The 20,901-nt window shown below is 44.7% G+C and overlaps 1 protein-coding gene across 2 annotated transcripts in view; it reads right to left on the bottom strand.

Moving 5' to 3' along the window:
• USP24 (ubiquitin specific peptidase 24) overlaps nt 1-20,901 on the bottom strand; it is a 268,241-nt gene that overhangs the window by 8,289 nt on the left and 239,051 nt on the right. For both annotated transcript variants that reach the window (XM_029618249.1, XM_029618250.1), the window contains exons 60-65: nt 12,201-12,314; nt 11,375-11,440; nt 8,329-8,395; nt 4,215-4,293; nt 2,732-2,807; nt 1,719-1,805 (exon numbers count right to left, since the gene is read on the bottom strand). In XM_029618249.1, the coding sequence (XP_029474109.1) occupies nt 1,719-1,805; nt 2,732-2,807; nt 4,215-4,293; nt 8,329-8,395; nt 11,375-11,440; nt 12,201-12,314 (489 nt within the window). The remainder of the gene's footprint in view (nt 1-1,718; nt 1,806-2,731; nt 2,808-4,214; nt 4,294-8,328; nt 8,396-11,374; nt 11,441-12,200; nt 12,315-20,901) is intronic.

Below are 20,901 nucleotides of genomic sequence, written 5' to 3'. Positions count from 1 at the left end.
ATCTGCTGGAGACAGAGAAATACTGAGGAGATGCAGGTTTGCACACCAGACTAAGAGGGGTACTCTTGAAGTTTTTCTGTCTCCATCTGCTGGGAGGGAGGCAAAACCCAGCAGTCCGGACTGATCCAGGTACGTACAGGGAACTGCGTAACGATATAAATTTATATGCTCATGTACTGACAGTGGAAGAATCTAAATCAGGATGATTGATGGGCCAATTTGGAAGAGTTAGCCTAGTGGTTAGAGCAGCAGACTATGAACCAGGGAAACCAGGGTTCAAATCCCACTTTACCCTCCATTGCCTCAGGTACAAACTAACATTGTAAGTCCTCTGGGGACAGGGAAATACCTGCAGTATCTGAATGCAATCTGCTTTGAAGTGCCAAACAGTGGAATATAAATATACAAGCCGTTAAGCCCGTTAAAACGGGCTACATCCCTCTGTCTCTCACCTCCCCCTCTTTCTCTCTCCCCTCACTCTTCACCACCCCCTCCCTCACCCACTCCTCCCCACCCTCCCTCTCCTATCACTCAGTCCCTCCCTCCCACTCAGTCTCACTCACTCCCTCCCCCCTCCCTCTCACTCACTCCCACTCACTCCCACTCTCACTCAGTCCCCACTCCCTCCATCCTCTCCCTCAGTCCCACTCCCTCCCCTCAGTCCCTCCCCCTCACTCAATCCCTCCCTCCCACTCAGTCACTCCCTCCCCCCTCCCTCTCACTCACTCAGTCCCACTCACTCTCCCTCAGTCCCACTCCCTCCCTCTCTCTCCCAGTCCCACTCCCTCCCTCTCTCTCCCAGTCCCACTCCCTCCCTCAGTCCCCCCTCTCCCTCTCACTCAGTCCCAGTCCCTCCCCCTCACTCAATCCCTCCCCCTCACTCAATCCCTCCCTCTCACTCAGTCACTCCCTCTCACTCAGTCACTCCCTCCCACTCTCTCTCTCCGTCCCTCCCTCCCACTCAGTCCGTCCCTCCCTCTCTCTCTCTTCTCCCCTCCCTCGCTACCGCCCGCTACCGCCGTCGCCGCTACCGCCGTCGCCGCCCGCTGCCACTGGACGCCGCCATTTTTTTTTCTTTCTGAAGCTGCCTCAGAGCGACGTGCTCGCCCGCACATGCGCGGTAGAGCTGGTCTCTACTGCGCATTTGCGGGCCGTCGGTCACAGGCCATTTATAAGGTAGATCATATCATCTACATTACCATGAGAGTCATATTTTTGGCACATCTTATTTACATTGGCTCAAGTTACAAGAGAATTTGATAATATGTACAAACACAAGAACTAACAGCATACATAATCACATTAGCACAAGAACTATTTAAGACACAGTATAACAAACGAATTATAATTGCCTGCAAGACAGTAAAGATCCCATCAAAAATGTTTGTGTGTCACAGACCAGATGGCACAAAATGTAGCAGGGTTGCTAAGTTACTCCACTTATCTTAAAACAATAATAAGGTGAGGAGGGCTAAATCTTTGCAGTCACTCACATAAAATGATGTCAGAGGCACATCTGATTGCCAATTTCATATTTCTCTAAAGAGTGCACCTCTGTTCTGTTTTGCTGAGATATTTCCCTGACATCTGTCATGTCATACCCTGAAATATTCCCCCTGGATCCAGTGGTACGGTAGAACTGAACAAGCTAGTGCCAACGTGCACTGTACTGCGTGCAGTGCGGCACTTGCAGCTGCAGGACACTGCATACACCATACCTGGGCTGAAATCGTGCGCTGGAAGGTTTTTGCTGTCGATGTCTCATTAGATATGTTACTCTGTGGAGCCCAGTAGTGTTCAGACATCTAAATTTAAATGCAGGATTAAAACAAATGCAGAGCAGAAAAAGCAAGGATATAAAACTTTAAGAACAATACTTTCTATATAGTGAGAACAACAAACAGCCCTAAGCAAGTTTTTTTTTTACCAGTCTGACAGATCAACTGAAAGCAACCTCCACTATTACTGTGTCTGTTTAACACACTCTGCTAAGTACTTCCTGCATAATACCAGATCTTCTCTTAAAGAAGCTGGCGAAATGCCTAGGGTGAATATTCAATAAAGACTCATACAAACTGCACACAGATTTATTGTTGAGTTGGCTCCAAACAGACATTAGTGAATGCTTCTGTGGTACAACACCCCCTTCCCTTGCAAGAAGCCTGATGAAAAAGATAAGAACATAAGAAATTGCCATGCTGGGTCAGACCAAGGGTCCATCAAGCCCAGCATCCTGTTTCCAACAGTGGCCAATCCAGGCCATAAGAACCTGGCAATTACCCAAACACTAAGAAGAACCCATGCTACTGATGCAATTAATAGCAGTGGCAATTCCCTAAGCAAACTTGATTAATAGCCATTAATGGACTTCTCCTCCAAGAACTTATCCAAACCTTTTTTAAACCCAGCTACACTAACCACATCCTCTGGCAACAAATTCCAGAGCATCATTGTGCATTGAGTGAAATATGAGGTAAAGCAGTAAGAGAAATATGAGGTAAAGCAGTAAGAGAAACATTGAAAATTAAGACGTTTCAAACCCCAGAATTAATCTACAGTTTAATTACAGCATATGTTCATGCATATTTTATTAAACCTCATTCAGACATGGCATACAGGAATGCCTTCCACTGTCCCAGGATGAATGAAATCCATTAGTAAATCAGCCTCAAACTGCACTACTAGAGAGACATCATAGTTTCTAAGCAGAGCGTATAATAGACCCAAATACCTTCTTCTGTAGCCACTGTACAGCCCAACTCCAGTGATGTGAACTCTCCTTAAAGTAATCTTTAGCAGCAGGGCACCTTGGAAAGTAAGACAGAGTTGTGTTTTATTGCATTTTTTCACGTATGGTGTAAATTTAATAGTTCGAAACCTGAAATTCCTCCCTAGGCCAGCTTTAGTGAGGCACTTTGGAACATTATACATAGCTGTCCGGAAATCGTATGAATCCAAAGCAGCACTTCAGTAAATACTGGATAATGATATAGGTAAATAAAAAATAAGACTGGAGATCTAGTTCAACAAACGAGAAAGGCAAGAGCTGTATGACAGCCGGCAAGTACACCTCCAACACTAGCACTCTCGCCTGAACACCAAATGCCTGGATAATAGCATGAAGTAGTGTGGAGAGGGAGCGCAAATGAAGCAGAGCAGCTCCCAGCTGCCACGGCTAGTTCTAGCCCTAACTCTTGGCTTTTCACCAAGTGCACAGCATGGCACTTCCTTCTAACCTCCTGCAGAGCCCTTCCCAGAACTGCAGTCCGAGCACAGAGCTCTTCAAAGGAGGTCAGTGCATAAAATAAATGTTGCACTTCTGGATTCCTTCAGTACATTAACTAAGATATCCTTTTACTGCATCACTAAAGTTATTTTGCTTCCAAGCACATCATCATCTTGCTTCCTACTACCTGTGTCAGCATTTACTGGACTCCTGCTGTAAGTACTACTAAAAAGTGCATTGTTGTTAAGAGAGGGCCCCAGATCTGCTCACTGTTCAAAACATCTCTGATAAAATAAATCAAGCAACCTGATTAGCTAAACAGGATACCCTGAGTGTTCAGCAACTTCAGGAGAAACACAGCAAAGGCATTCGTATGTGCTTTGGCAGCAGCCTATGTCAAAGTTTATCAGAACATTTTTAAAGAACATGTAAGGAGTGCATGAACACGGCTGACTCAGGCTCTGAAACTGCACGGAATGCCACGTGCGAGGGGCACCCCTTCCTTGTGGTGCTGCAGGCCCGTGGCAGCACTGCCACAGCCTCTCTCTTATCCTGACTCCTCTCCCTCCAGAGCCCCTCTCCCGCTGGCAAGAGGAGAGCAGCATTTCTTAGCTGCAACTAACAGTTTCACTATAAAATCCGACCTGGCCAGGTCCCCTTCGTCTCGTGGGGCTTACCGGCACCACAGAGTTCAAACTTCATAGTGAAGCTAGCAGAGGAGGCAGACAGACTACGCTCTCCTCCTGCCAGCAGGAGGGCATCATGCTGAAGGGGAGAGGGTGGAGAGAGGGGTGCCAGTTTGGTCCTTGTGTAAGGTTGTGCTTTCCATAAGACCAAGCCCGGTGTATGAATGCAATTCACTAAGGACATTTAACCTTGCCTAGTACCCAGCACACCGAGAATGTTGTGATGGCTTAGTTTAAATACAAATCTTCTGCTGTTTTTCCCTTGCATATATAATACATATTCTGTTTCATAATTTACTTACTTCTGGGCAAGAGTAACCAGGAACTTTACACACTGATAACAGCGACTGCTATCTACGTGGTTGCTATGGTGCATCAAAGCTGCAGAAAGACACATTCAAAACGTCTAAGAAAATGTAGCACAGTCAAACGTGACCTGTCAGACTATTTCAGGTAAAATGAACACTCATCCACAACTCCGCTTGGTCAATGACTTACAGTATTTTGCAGAGGTGACCAATGAGAAAATCCTATCCTATACTGCAACTGTCTGGGCAGTCCAAACTCACAGCTTCTCTCTCTACTCCTAGGCAAAATTTTGCTCAGTCGATGCTAACCTGATGGAGTACAAGCTTCTTCTCTCCTGGATGCTACCCCTAACAAGGTACAATATCATGTGCAACATGACGAGATGCTCAGTAATATGTCCTGAAGGAGATGGGTTTCTTTAGCCTTGAAAACAGAGGACTGAGGTAGGACTTGAAACTACTGTTGAAATAACACGAGTCGGGGGAGACGTGTGCAGTTTTTACGAGGATGGCGTTCAGTTCTCACTCTCCATGAAGGAAAGGACAAACGGTAATGAGTTTAAAATTATGGCAGGGAAAATTTAGCTTTGACATTAGCGAGCTCAGCACTACAATGCGTTACCCAGAGGGGCTGTTGGGAGTCTGAACTGGCGATAAGTAAAGGACAACTGTAGGTTTCAACCCATTCTAAAATCTGGGGTAGGGAAAGCCAGAAGAGTTCAATAAAGCAAAGTTGTTCGACTGAAACAGGCGTTTTCCATAGACAGCAGAAGAAATCAGCTCATACCAGTGGTGATGGCATCCAACAGTGCTGGAAAAGCTCTCTCAGAACTCAGAAAAACCCAGATATTTTTTTGGAGCATGAGAGTCTCTTCAGTTTTTGAAGCAAGCTAATCTTCAACTCTGAGGGGAGCAGGGTGTAACTGAGTGGCTGGTTTGTCCTGTTGTCTACAGAGAACACCTGCTACAGGTGAGCAACTTAGCTTTCTCCATGGACAAGCAGGGCAAAGATCATCCATGCAAGTGGGGACTCCATGAATTGTACGTTATGCTTTTATGTTATTAGAGGGTTATACAAGGAGTTATGTCAGAGGTTGGAGAAAAGAGTTGAAGGAAACAATCAAATAAGCTTTTTAGAACTGCTTGGCCTAAATGGCTACCTTGACATGAAGCATTTTCTAGGTAGTAATGAGCAGTAAAGGTGTAGATGGAAGACCAGGTAGCAGCCTTGTATATGTTTTGTATGGAAGAAGACTGAAGATTTTCTAAGGAAGTTGCTGTAGCTCAGACCTGATGAGCATTCATTTTACTCTGATGGTTCTGGCCTAATCAGATATCCAAGTTGAAAGAGTTCTTCGTAACCTTGTCTGAGGCGAAGGTGATAAACACTTGTAACAACCTTATGAAAGACTTTGCTCTTTGGAAGTAGAAGGACAGAGTCCGTACACGTTATAATGTATGATGACACAGTTTGCCCTTATTGGCAAGGTATTTAGCATGAGTTATGGAAAACTGAATAAAAGGAGAGCACGATATTGATGATTCCTTGGCTTCCTAGGACTGCTCTTTAGCCAGCCTCGCGGCTGCTATTACCTCTTCATTTTCAGCACGGGCCACGATACTGGCCTGCCCCGAGACATCAGAATTGGGTGGGCCATGCATTGTGCAAAAGCATGGGAAAGCATGGAAAAGGTTAAGGTTGTCTTCTCCTTGAGTAGTATTACCTTTAACTAGGCTGTGGCTTTCTAGAAGAAGAAGGCTCTCCGTTGTTGCTCCTAAGGTGAGAATAAGTACTGCAATGATCCTTAAGATCTGTTTCGTTTACTTTCTCACCACAAAGATTGTCTCCTATACATGGATGGTCAACCAGTTTTTCATGTACATCTTCTCAGAGTTCTGAAGCTCTAAACCAAGCAAGTCTTCTGGCCCTGATAGCTATAAGTTCTGGAAGATGTGCTTTGTATGTAGATCTGATATGGTGTTTACATTTATTTTAACATATTAATCACCTGCCTTCCTGGTTTAAAAAAAAAAAAGATCTCCCAAGGCAGTGTACATAATAAGATGCATAATGTATAAAACCAACACTATGCAAACATAAAACCATTGTAACAGTACAGACATATCAGTTTGTTATTGTGCTGCCCTGTACAGTCCCACTCTTTCTTCTTTTACCTTCCCCTAAAGGACCATACTGTACCCACAAAAACAGCCATGATTTCACTTTTTCACGAAAGGTCTTCTGCTTCTTGTAGCAATGGTAGCAAACTATTTGACATGTGATGGAAGAACTGCATTACATGCTATTCTGGAACTTAGCATGGCTGATTGGAATATCTTTTTACCTGTGTTTAACAAGGCTGGATCTTTGCCAAAAGGGGCACTGGAATGTGTTTGATTTCTTTGCCTTTTCCAAAGCTAATTCCACCACCAATCGAATGTTCTAGCGCCGACTGACCTTTATATTTGATACCCAGTTTTTTTGATACTGTCAATGCTATCAGCGGAGTGTGCCACATTCTTGACGGAATTTCCTGGAACAGCCTATGTATTGGTACTGTTCAATAAACTTCATAATGCCAAATAGGTCTTCTCTAGGCTCCGTTTCTTAATGTAAACTGAAAGGAACATTCTTGGCCACCCTTTGAAGAAAAGTGAGATAAGTGGTATCCTTCAGGAGGTGAGGTACTTCTAGGAGGTTGAGGTGAAGGATTCGATGATAAACCTGTTGAGTCGTCATCCTCTGCCTGAAATATTGGAGACAATTCAGACTCTTCCTGTGAATCGGAGAGTACTATGGGAGGTTCTTCTACTGTCGCACCGTCCCTAGATGAATCCTGGCATTTAGATTGTGAAATGTCCTGTCTAGCCTGACAGGAAGCAATAGTAGACTGACTTTCTATTTTAGTTGCTACTGATTCTAGGAGACATCGGTTCTAAAGGCAGAGGTGGTGGCATATTACACTTTTTTTTTCAAATTCTATCCACAACCTTTTCAAAATGGAGTGATTTTCATAAGTGAGGATTATAGTGGATGAATCATCAGATTCAAGAACCAAAATTAGTAAGTTTGGTGAGGATTGGTCCTGTTTTGATGCTTCTCTCAATGCCAAGAAGGCTTCTGTGCCAAAAATGGCACCATGTCCTTGCTGGTGGATGGTACCAAGAATTTTTCAGTACTAAGGCCCGGAATGCCTCGGTGCTTTAGGATATTTTGTTGATGCAGATCTTCAGCAAGGATTCTGACTTCCCGCTTGGCTACCTGGAGGATGAATGGTACCTGGACTGAGATTTATCTGAGTGTTAGTTCTGGTAACAGGATTGTGCCTTTTTTTTTTTTTTTTAATTATTGGTGACAGTCTCTGTGCCCAAAATTGTTTCTTCTTAATTGCTGAAGCAGATGGCTGCAGAGACCCAAGAAAATCCTTGAGCTTTAAACCCTCTGGCTCCTATGGCCCTTGAAGGCATCTAAGCACAGGCTACTCAGTTTGCTAAATTATGGGAAGGGCCCAGGTAGTGGAGTCATCTGTCGGGATGGTCTGACACGGACATCTTACAAGAGCAACAGGGATACTGGTTTGCTGTCCGCCATGCTGAAAAACACTGAAGCTAACTCAAACTCAGTTTTAGAAGACTTTAAACGTATTTTTTCATTCTATAAATGCAGACTTGTGAAACCAAAAATAAATGAACAATGTAATGAAACAGTCGAAAAATATTTGATGAGAACTACAGGTAGAGAGAGGCAAAGAACATTCTTTCGCACTGGTGGGAGAAAGAAGATTGAGGAGACACACATGGCGGCGGCTGCACGAGAAGGCCCATCATGCTTACAAAAACCTTCTGGGGTTTTTTTTTTTTTTAGCTCAGAGAGCTTTTCCATCTTGGCACCAACTGGAGGATTTCATTCATTTGTGCAGCTGATCTTTGTCTTGACTGCCCATGGACAATGCCTAAATCTGGATTCCCATTTGACAGTCTTTCAACTAAATAGCTAGGAAATATTCAGACCATGCTTGGTGTGATCAATTTTATTTCCCCTGTGCTGCATATGCAGAATTGGGGTTCAGAAAAGAGAGACTATGTATATGCTAAGCAATCTATTTACCCAGCAAGCCATTATCTGACTCGAAGGCATATTTGAGCCGCTGGATTTGTAAGGGGTCTTCAATCATCTGTGGAATAAAGGAAAAAAGGGTCAGTTCAGGAACAGTTTTCTGCTCCTTAAAAGGTACAGAGAACTACAGTTGTATCCAGCACGCCTATAGATTTCCCTTTCTGTAGCCAAGAATCACTCACAAACATCACTGTACAAACTAAAATAACTACCATGCAGATGTACAGTGCATTCAGAAAGTATTCAGACCCCTTCACTTTTACATATTTTATTACATTACAGCCTTATTCTAAAATGAATATGCATTTTCCCCCTCAATCTTCACACAATACCCCATAATGATAAAGTGATATCAGGTTTTGCAGAAATTTGTGCAAATTACTTAAAAACAAAACAAAACTGAAATATCACATTTACATAAACATTCAGACCTTTTACTCGGTAATAAGGCACCTTTTGCAGCGATTACAATCTTGGCACACCTGGATTTGGGGATTTTCTCCCATTTTTCTCTGCAGATTCTCTCAAGCTCTGCCAGATTGGATAAGGCGCATCAATGCACAGCTATTTTCAGGTCTCTCCAGAGATGTTCGCTCGGGTTGAAGTCCGGGCTCTGGCTGGACCACTCTAGGACATTCACAGACTTGTCCCAAAGCCACTCCTGCGTTGTCTTGGCAGTGTGCTTAGGGTCATTGTTCTGTTGGAAGGTGAATTTTCGCCCCAGTCTGAGTTCCAGAGCGCTCTGGAGCAGGTTTTCATCAAGGATCTCTCTAATCCATTCATCTTTCCCTTGACCTTGGCTAGTTTAGTCTCTCAGTTCCTGCAGCTGAAAAACATCCCCACAGCATGATGCTGCCAGCACCATGCTTCACCGTAGGGATATTTGCTAGGTGAGAGCGGTGCCTGGTTTTCTAAAGACGTGATGCTTGGCATTCTGGCCAAAGAGTTCAATCTTGGTTTCATCAGACTAGAGAATCTCGTTTCTTATGCTCAGAGTCCTTTAAGTGTCTTTCGGCAAACTTTTAAGCAGGCTGTCATATGCCTTTTACTGAGGAGTGGCTTCCATCTGGCCACTCTACCAAAAAGGCCCGATTGGTGGAGTGCTGCAAAGATGGTTGTCCTTCTGGAAGGTTTTCCCATCTCCACAGCAGACCTCTGACGCTCTGTCAGAGTGACTAATGGGTTCTTGATCACCTCCCTGAGCAAGGCCCTTCTCCCCCCCCCGATTGCTCAGTTTGGGTGGGTGGCCAGCTCTAGGAAGAGTCCTGGTGGTTCTGAACTTCTTCCATTTAAGAATGATGGAGGCCACTGTGTCTTTCGGGACCTTCAATGCTGCAGACATTTTTTCTGTACCCTTCCCTAGATCTGTGCCTCGACACAATCCTTTCCTGGAGGTCTACAGACAATTCCTTCAGCTTCATGGCTTTGATTTTGCTCTGACATGCACTGTCAACTGTGGGAGTCTATGGCCTTTCCAAATCCTGTCCAATCAATTGAATTTACCACAGGCGGACTCCAATCAAGTTGGAGAAACATCTCCAGGATGATCAATGGAAATAGGATGCACCTGAGCTCAACTCTGAGTGACATAGCAAAGGGTCTGAATATGTGTATAAATGAAATATTTCGGTTTGCTTTTTTAAAATTAATTTGCACAAATTTCTACAAACCTGATTTTGCTTTCTCATTATGGGGTATTGTGTAGCTTGAAGAGGGAAAAATGCATATTATCCATTTTTGAATAAGGCTGTAACGTAATAAAATGTGGAAAAAGTGGTCAGAATACTTTCTGAATGCTCTGTAAACAGAGTGGCCTGCAGAAAGTAACACACTGCCACATTTCACCAGTGAGGTCCTAGTGCCAGATTCCCCACAGGAATGCAGTAACGCACTATCAAAATTCTCAGGAGCACATTTGTAAATGGATCACTTGAAATATCTCTCTTTCACAGACTAATGCTGCTCTTTTCCTCACTTTTTCTGGAGGAATAACTCAGATCAAGGCAGTGGCTTCACTGGAAAGTACATGGCAGACTCACTACATAGATTGAGATTCTGGGTTTGGTCCTAACTGGAGAACTCACACACACTCCGTGTACTTTGGGCCTGTGAATTCCAGCTGCTGCTACTGTAGCTCTGAGATTTCTCTGCATATGCTCCCTTTATACTCTCTGGGCTTCGATGCAACACTACAACTATCATCACACACTTATATTGTGCTACTAGGTGCATGCAGTGCTGCACAGACACATAAGAAATGCTCCATAAGGCTTATAAATTAGTCATGACAAACAAGACTTGGATTAAAATTAACAAGGTACAGTGGGATTTAATTGAAAAAAAAGATGACAACTAAATGAAAAGCATATCTGCTCTCTGAGTTCCCATGTAAGAAAAACAGAAAGAGGGGGCTGGTGGGTGTAGGGAAGGGTGCATAAGACTAAATCAGACCCTCCATTTACAGACACAGCCTCCCCCTGCACCTAAGAGAGAGATCACACCAGTTGTTTGAAGCCTCAGTATAAAATTGGAAACTAAGCCATAAACCCCTCTTCAGCTAAGGCTTTCACAATTGTTAATCAGTTAGATCCTTTTAAACCATAAGTTTGCTCAAACCTTATCCTGTATATCCAATAGCTTGTGCAATGGACAGGAGATAAAAGAGTAACATACAATCCGCAGTGCAGGCAGTGTACATCGCAGTGTAGGCGATGTCATGTAAAGCAATAGTTCCTTAAGGGCACCTATGGATTAGCTGGAAGGATCAGCATCTTTGTAGCAGCCTGGATTACAGCAGAACTTGCTCCACACATGCCATGCACCAACAAAGAAACACATGCCACTGGAAAAGCAACAGGACAGGCACATGATAGGCTTCACTGCATAAAACAGAGGCTCGTGATGCAACATGCAGCAGTGCATGAAGGTAACAAAGCGCGCAGGAAGACAAAGAAGGATCAGTTTTCAACCACATGTTTGGTTTAATTCAACTTTCTGCATATTCTTCATGATCAAAGTGTGCTTCCAGCTCACCTACCAGTATCTCGTGAAGCAACTGGAACATGTTCTTCAGTTCATGAGGTGGAGCCGTCTCCAGCTGATTCTGCACATTAAACACAACAGACATACTGAAGCTGAGAAGCTTCATGGACACTGCTTTCAACTATCAACCCGAAAAACCTCAATCATAAAGAACTTATATGAAAATCCCCCCTTCACACTAGGGACTAAGATAGAAGATCTAAATCAGTACCCATCAGACTGAAAGCTGAACTCTGTATATTGTGGACATTTTAGATGCATGGACCAATTCTACATTTGACATCGTCAACATTGAAAGTATTTCATCTGCCTCGCCCTGATACCACTCCTCGTCTCTCTGGCACTGGTATTGGATCGCTTCAGTTCATGCAGTATGTGGGTAATGTCACTGGTGCTGTCAAGAACAGGTTTCATGAGTGGTGGCTAATTTGCCATTCTAACATGACTGCCTTCAGAGGAGCGGGGAATTCTGGGGCAGCTGCTTTAAATATTTCACAATTACTTAATAAAATGTTTAATCAATACAGGATGACTGTTACTATACATCTGAACTACTGCACTGGACATGGCTCAATAAAAAAAATGAAGGGAACCATTTTTATTAGTTTATGCAAAATTTACAGTAACAATTCTCTCTAGCAGACAGCGCCAACCTTTATAGCAAGTACTTGCTTACAGAAACCTGCAGTTCAGTACAGGTAATGTTGAAGAGTTTCTGTAACCTTGCTTTCTTCTAAGTTGAACACTCAGAAACAGATTATAGTGAGGGCATGTCTAGTGCTGTTATGGCACAGCATTTGCTCCGAGCAGCTTTTTCTTACCTTGATGGAATGGAGCACAGTGATGGAAAAACGCTCATTACAAAAGCAGCAGTACACGACCATCTCAATGAGAGCCGACAAGGATCCAGTCAACTCCCGCATGGCAAACATCACCTATGTCACAGGCATACGAGAAGCAAGATGAGGAAACCAAATCCTTACAATACTCTAACCAGGACATTTTCTTTAAGTAAGCAATAACATACATGTGATGTGTGTGCAAAATGGATTCCAGTTTACACTCTGGATGTGTTAGGCGGGACGAGGCAAGATCCAAATGCATTCAGCACCCAGTAGAGCATCAAAATGTTGTAACTCACTCTGGATTGTGCTATTCTCAGAGGACAAACAGGATGGCAGTACTCACACATGGGTGACAACATCCGACAGAGCCCATTACGGAAAACCTATGTCAAAGTTTCTAGAACTTTGACTACATATCTCTAAGCATACTCTTGCATGCAATGTACCATGTGGCCACGAGGGGTCCCCCTCATTTCTTGCTTCACAGTCTCCCCTCCATCTCCTACCTTTTCTCTTCTAGTATGAGTTAGTTAAGATGGTGGAAATTGAGGAGGAGGATATTAGAAAAAGTACAAGTTAGACTCCATTATTATGTATAAGGTCAGCACACACACATAGCCCATGGTCCCCTTCGCTAGAAGCAGTCTGGAACACTTTGTAGCCTACACAACCCTCTCTTCCTCTAACTTGAAGTCTGCAAGCTTCAAGGTCACACAGATATGACAATTAAAAGTATAAGACCACCACTTACTTAAAGCTAGCTAGCAGATTAAGAGTTAAATCTTGGCTTTGAAATGCAGTACAAGAAGTTTTGCAAAGGTTGAAGCTGAAAACATCTGGCATAATCCCAGATTAGTTTTGGTAAAACCTCTTTAAGAAGTAGATTATAGATAGGTCCTTTATATAGTGATTTAACTGTAGGGATTACTTTTTACCTGAAACATGACATTAATAATACTTATGCTGATTTTTGGTTAGGTTTAGAGAAAGTGCAGAGCTAATGGTCACACACACGAAAGAGGATGTCGAGACAATGAGGTAAGACTAGGACACACAAAACAAAGAAAATAACGTGAACTGCCACTTATGAGAAACTATGAAAAGCTATATTTTCTATATAATATATGCACAAAAGCAAATGCTTATAAGAATGCTTGGGAACAAACAACAAGCAAATACACAATTACCAGAGACTCTGAATCTTTTCTCTCGGTTCATATCTGGTCAGCAGTCTCTCGCCCCATCCCACATTGTATCCATATATAATGTCCTTGGCTGGCACATGCTCAGAACAATTCTCTCTCTTTTTTTTTTTTATTAACTGTCCTGAAATATTGCCAAGCTACTGATAAAAAAACAAACTACTAGCTCTGAAAATGGTGTTCACTGCTTCTAGTCGCCATATTCCAAAACCCATTGCACTGTGGCAACAGGCTAATGATCACTGTGGTGGAGATTCAGCAGAGCCAGAAATTATCAGCATGGCGCATGCTGAGACAGCTGGGCGACATGGCCGCCACAATACATGTTACTCCCTTGGCACGCATGCACATGAAAAGGGCCCTACGGACTTTGCGATCTCAGTGGCTTCAGACCACTCAGGATCTGCGGAACTACATTGCAGTCACTCTGTACACCTCCAGGACTCCTCATCCTGGTGGCGGGACATTTCCAATCTGGAACAAGTTCCAAATTCCTCTGGTTCAAATTGTCCTAACTATGGATGCGGCCACCCCGAGCTGAGGAGCCCATGAAGATGGGCTCAGTCCTAAGTCTCTGGTCTGCCCAGGAATGTCTCTGTCAAATCAACTTCCTGGAGCTCCAGGCTTTCACAGATCGGCTGTCCAACAATGAGAAATGACTACTTGCCCAATAATTTCTTTTTCTCTAATGAAGACAGGTTAATCCATGACCAGTGGGTTATGCACTTCTACCAGCAGATGTTATAAGACTGAGGGACCCTGCATGGCATACTGGAGCATACTCAGAGAAACGCAAAGTTCTAGAAATTTTGACATACGTTTTCCGTGCCAGGCTCCTTTGGATGATGTCACACATGTGTTAGGACTGATATCCTGCTGACCTCAGAGAACAGGTAAGCAATTCTACTTTATACCTATAAAAATTTTATGATAAAATGGAGAAATCACTTACCTGATAATTTCATTTTACTTAGAGTAGACAGATGGACTCAGGACCAGTGGGTTATGCTCCCCTGCCAGCAGATAGAGACAGAGTCAGATTTCAAAGCTGACATCACCCTAGATACACCCCTGCAGTGATCTTCAACGTTCTCTTCAAAAGCCACTGTGGACATAACTATTGAAAAAACGATTTAAAATATGATTAAAAACTGATAACTGTAACTATACTCAACCAAACACTGAACCCCAGTAAGAATATAGATGCCCTGATCTAGGGACTTGATGACTGCTTACCTGTAATCTCTTGGAATCGATATCCACTCCTCGGGCGAATCTTGGGCAGCTGTAAGCGGGATGCTGAGTCCATCTGTCTACACTAAGGAAAACAAAATTATCAGGTAAGTAATTACTCCATTTCCTAGTGTGTAGCCAGATGGACTCAGGACCAATGGGATGTACAAAAGCTATTCCTGATCAGGGAGTGAGGCTGCCCATGGTCTGGTTAACACCACCGTTGCAAAGGCTGAATTCTCTCAGGCCTATTCGTCCAGGCAATACAACCTGCAGAAGGTGTGCAAGCAGATATCGGCGGGAGACAGCAGTCTAGCTTCTGCTCATGAGACCGCCTGAGCCCTAGTGGAATGAGCTTTAACCTGAAGGAGTAATGGCTTTCCTGCCTCCACGTAGGCTCCCGTGACCATCTCCTTAATCCAGCGAGCTAAGGTAGCCCGCGAAGCTGGTTCACCCCACTTCCTTCCACCGTGAAGGACAAACAGGGGGTCCGTCTTTGGACCATTTTTGAAACTTCCAGATACTGTACCAAAAATCCACTGATATTCAAAAGGCGGAGGAAGTGGTATTTTTCCAGGTCCTTGTACTTATTTACGGAGGGCAACAAAATGGACTGATTCAAATGAAATTGAGACTACTTGAGCAAGAAAGATGGAATGGTTCGAAGCTATAATGATCCTGCAGTCATCTGAAGGAATGGTTCCTGACAACGCCTGTAGTTCAGAGATGCGATGTGCCGAGCCGAGCATATAGCCCCCAGGAACACTATTTTCAAGGTTAATAAACACAAGGAAAGACTGCCCAGTGGCTGAAGAGGGCCCTGCCAAAAATTCTAATATTAGATTAAGATTCCACAAGGGAACCGGCCACCGTAGGGGTGGCTGGAGGTGCTTCACCCTTTTCAGAAAACAGGCCACATCTGGATGATCAGACAGGCGGGTTCCTTTCACCTCGCCCCTGAAACAGGAGAGAGCCGCTAGTTAAGGGTCAAACCTTTATTCAAGCTGGCCTGCAAAAATTCCAGAATTAGTGGGATTTTGACCGCCCGAGGGGGGACACCGCGTTCCTTGCACTAGTCCTCAAATACTCACCAGATAGACATACGTGCACGAAGTAAGGTGGCAATTACTGCTGCAGAATAACCTTGCTTCATATCAGGTGAGCTCTCTCAAGGGCCAGACCGAAAGACAGAATTGGGTCGGATCCTCGTGAAGGACCAGTCCCTGCTGTAGCAGGGTCCCTGTGTGGTGGGAGGCAGAGAGGGGTCTCCACCAGGAATCTCTGCATGTTCGTATACCACAGATGCCTGGTCGAATCTGGCGCTACTAGTAGGACTAATCTTCTGTGGTGCTCAATTCTGCGAATGACCCTGGCCAACAGGAGCCACGGAGGGAATGCGTATAGCAACTCTTCTTCCAGCCAGATCTGAATGAGAGCATCTATCCCCAGGGACCACATATCTTCTGTTACTGAAGAATCGGGAAACCTTCACATTCCCGTCCATCCGCAGGTCGATGGACGGTGAACCCCAGCGATTAACTATCAGCTGAAAGGCTTTGGCCGACAACACCCACTCTCCTGGATCCAGACTCTCCCTGCTTAGAAAGTCTGCTCTGACATTGTTTTTCCTACAATGTGGGAGGCTGAGATCAACTGTAACGTATTTCCACCCATTCCATAAGGAGATCTATCTCCTGTGACACTTGCTGGCTCTTGGTTCCACCCTGGTGGTTGATGAAGGCTACCGTCGTTGTGTGGTCCGACATTATATGGACCGCTTGACCCTGGAGTCTGTGGCAGAATTGTAGACACGCCAATCTGACAGCCCGGGCTTCTAGGCGGTTGATGTTCCAGAGGGTCTCTTCCTCAGTCCAACATCCCTAGGCCGTCAGTTCCTGATAGTGAGTTCCCTAGCCCCGGAGGCTCACGTCTGTTGTGAGGACCAGCCAGTTCGGAGATGACAGGGGTACAACCCTGCTCTGATGAGCTTCCTGCAGCCACCACTGGAGCCGAGAGCATATCCCCATCGTTAAGTGGAGGCAAATTGAATAGTCTTGAGATTGTGGGTTCCAACAGGACAGTAGTGAGCGTTGAAGTGGTTGCATGTGTGCCCTCGCCCACGACACTACACCTCCAGAGAGAACTTGGAGATAGCTCCACACCATCGGGTGTATCATGCTCATCAACTGACGCACTTGGGACATCAACTTCTTTATTCATATGGTCGGAAGGAAGACTTTGCCCTGCTTGATGCTGAACCGGATTCCCTGGGATTATAGCCCTCATCCTGAGGAGCTTTAAAAGAGTAGTCTCCAACGCCTGCTTCTTGTGCTGGGAGTGTCAAGGAGACATCATGAATATGTCCGGAGGTGTGCTGAGAAATTCCAGTGCATATCCTTCTCGCATGACCTCCAGTACCCATTTGTCCGAAATGATCTTGACCCACCACTGTTAGAAGAGGGATAGTCAACCCCCTATCTCCTCGTTCTGAGAGTGGGTCAGCAAAATTTCATTGGGGGGTTCGGGACGAACCTGAACCCGAGCCTGCTCCTCTCTTGGGCTGTTGACTACAAAAGGACTGAGATCTCCCAAAGGGCAGAGACCTCTGAAATGTTTTCTGCAGGGGTGAAAGCATTGGGAGCCCCTGGATTGACCCCTCATAGATGAGGCACTTTCTCTTATCTTCTGGTAACCGGGGAACAGGAGATATGCCCCATTTACTGGCCATTTACTGGTCTGAAAAGGAGTGATCCTTTAAAGGTCATTTTTGTAAGATTTGCCTTGGAGGTTGTATCTGCTGACCAATTCCGCAGCCATAGCTGTCTTCTGGCCGCCACCACTGAGGCCTCTGGACTAGATCCGAGCCCACGTCAGCTACCAGGGCACAACAAGAAGCAATCTGTAAGGTCATTGCTACTGTGTCAAAGGCCTGTTTAAGGATGGACTCCATCCATTTATCGTGCTTATCCTTTAAGGCCGTTCCTCCCTCTACTAGGATAGTTTTTCGCTTACAGACGTTCTCTCACTGCCAGATCCAGTGGGTATATTGCTTCTAATGCTTGTCCCCCTTTAAAACTTGCTTCTGGGGCATCCCATTCCAGGTCAATCAACTCCTGGATGGCTTCCAGTACTGGAAAGTAGGAAGAGGCTTTCCTTAGGGAAATCAGAATGGGATTCTTCTTTGGTTCAGTCATAGAGTCCGCCCCAGGAACTCCCAGCATTTTCAGGGTCTAGGAAACAAAGGCCAGCAATTTGTCTCTATGGAAAACCCATAACATGGTCTGATACGGTTCTAATCCAGGGGGAATTTCCGCCTCTTCCAAGGAATCTGTATCTTCTTCTTTTTGTCCGTGCCATCCGGGTCCCTGCCAGGGATACCCTTGGTGAGGCGAAGCATAGAGCGAGGTCTGCTGATAGGACTGGGAGAGGGAGGGCTTACCGGCTGAGGTCCCGTCTGGACAGGGGCAAGCGAGGTAGCAGACTGCGCCTGTATGAAGGCCCTGGAAAAGTTCCACCCAAGAGAAGGCAACAGGGTCCATGCCTAGCCTAGGAGGTAATGAGGTAGGTGCGGCTGAATTTCCCTGTCCCATGGATGACCTGAAAGGAATCTCAGGTCAGCAAAGAAAGGACTACTTACAGTTCCTACCATCGGAACTACTCATTTATTGGAAGTAATGGGCAGAATAATTTTTCCACTGTGGGTCCAAAACTGTGGAACTCGTTACCATGTGAACTAAGGCTTCAAAAAGATTTTTTTTTAACTTTCAAGAATCACCTTAAAACCTGGCTATTTAAAAAAGTCTATGACAGTTGAGTATTATGTAGCAGTCAGATGCATGTTCTGAATCACTTTTATGGTCAGAACAATTTGATATTAAAAACCGGTGCTATTTTATTTTATTATATTTCATTTTTATTGCTTTATTTTACTGTATTTTATTTTCTGTAATTGTATTTTAATTTATTGTACACTGTTAAGATTGTCTACAGATTGGCAGTATATAAAATAAATAAATAAGTAAATGGCCCAGTCCCGAGGGTACTCAGATTCAGGGTACTTCCAGTTAATGCTGTGGCTGACCCATCCTTTGAATGGGAGGAGCAGGGCTTAGCAAAGTCCGGGGAGGCCATCTCTCCCTGGGCTTCCTCACAGTGCTGACATAAGTTGGAATCCAGGTCAGACTGTGAAGCCCTAATATAAAAGGCGCTTATGTTTCTTGGCTGCTGGAACCATTGGCGGTAATTGTATGCTCTGTTGGCTTGCGCTTAAAAAGTTTATGCGCACAGATTTTGGGCACAGAGGCCAGATGCAGCGAGGTGCAAGCAGAGCCCATGCCCCTGGCTTTACCCGTATTCTGCGCTTAGTAGATTGAGTGTGTATGTAAGCGCGCAATGTTATGCGCATAGCGCTTGTGCAGAGCTGACGCACTGTGTTTACCGACATTCTATGGAGGGCAATATGGCATGCACCAAAACGTGCGCAAGATGGTGCTGCCACGGCCTTCATGTGCTGTGCCAACCAAGCCTAAAATGGGGCTTAGCCCACCAGGGGGCCGCTCAACCCGCTCAGAAGTCCACTTCCCCTTATCCCAATGGGTTCGAGAATGACATCGGTACAGCGTGCCGAGCAAGGAGACCCGAGGAAGTCTTACTGAAATCCCTCCAAATGTGTCTGAATCAGGAGGTAAATCTTCTTCTTTTTTTTTTTTTTTTTTTACTTAACTGGGTTCAGCGGTCTCCGGCTGCAGGGGGAGAAGGCTTTGGCTGTCACCACTGCACTTGGCTTCCTGCACCCACTGCCTTTCAGCTGCTTAAGCAGCAAAGTCCACGCCGGGAGCCAGCTACCGGACCAAGGCACACCTCTGAGGGATCTCGGAAATCGCCTCAGGATTTCTCAATTCGGGGAGGAACCTTTAGGTATATCAAAGGAGAGCAGGCTCGATTTCTTTTATCCAATTTAAATGTAGAATTTCTCTTCCAAAAAGTACAGCAGTCCCCTTAGGGAGAGGTAATCCACCATCTGCTGGAGAAATACTGAAGGGCTGAGGTCACTGCAGATTAATATCTAGGGTGACGTCAGCTTTGAAATCTGACTCCGTCTCCAACTGGTGGCAGGGGAGCAAAACCCATTGGTCCTGAGTCCACCTGGCTGCACGCTAGGAAATGTATTCCATTTCTAAAATAAAATATTTGAATCCTTTTTATTACCGTCACTTTAACTATTCTGCTACCAGTTAGTACCTTATCGTTGCTTCTGCACCAAAGGATTTCCATGCACAGTCATGTGACAAAATCCAATTACAATGCCTGATTTTTCTCAATGCACATACAAAATAATTGAGAAAATGCATTTAGCAAGTTCCTGACCAAACGGCAGGATAGATTTAACAATGGCTGCTGACATCAGAGTATGCTTTATCTTTGCTGACACTTCAAATGAAACATTTGAGCAAACAGCAAAGATCCTAAATAAAGCAAATCCAAGATTAACTCTTAAAGCAGTAGTACTACCTCCACTTTTCCACGCTGATCCAGTTCTAGTGTTAGTCCACTGTACGAATGGCCTTAGAGACCTTTTATTTATTTATTTTAATCAACATCAGGACAAGATCTCCATGTATGTAATGGGATAAAACCTGGACTGGATCATCTTGATTAGAAAAAAATAAAAATCCGAGCTAGCTGATAATGCTAATGCGCATGTAAATTCATGTTGCTGAGGCTATTAGGTATTTTCCCTCCAATGCAAAAAAAAAAAGTGCACCCCACGCGCACATTTTTACCCTCAGCAATTAACACCTGCTTGGAGAAAGCATTAATTTTTGAGCAGTCCAAAAAGTGTACGGAAAAGCAGAAAATACTGTTTTTCTGTACTTCCTCCGACTTAAGGTCGTGGCGATATTAAGTCGGAGGAACCAAAAGGAGAACGATTAAAAAAGAAAAACAAAGCGTTGCTGACGGTCAGGCTGGGCAAAGGGGCATTCAAATTAACGCGCGTCCATTTTCCTAACCCGCTGCCAGCCACCTCTCCTGGGTGTCCGCCGTTGGGAGGCGACGGGGATGCACAATTCCCTCTAGCGCCTCTCCTTTTCACCGCGGCAGCCGATTTAAATATTACATTTCGCGCCCCGGAGAGGTCGGTCGGTGCACGTTGGGGGAGTGGGCGCTCAGTCACGCGCATCGGCCCGTCTATGGGTAATAATTAACCGCAGTGTCTGCACCATAGTGGGAGGGCTTGATTA

The sequence above is a fragment of the Rhinatrema bivittatum genome, chromosome 10, assembly GCF_901001135.1.
Source record: "Rhinatrema bivittatum chromosome 10, aRhiBiv1.1, whole genome shotgun sequence".
NCBI lineage: Eukaryota > Metazoa > Chordata > Amphibia > Gymnophiona > Rhinatrematidae > Rhinatrema > Rhinatrema bivittatum.
The sequence above is the reverse complement of the archived record's forward strand: the minus strand, read 5'-3'. Positions and strand labels throughout refer to the sequence as shown.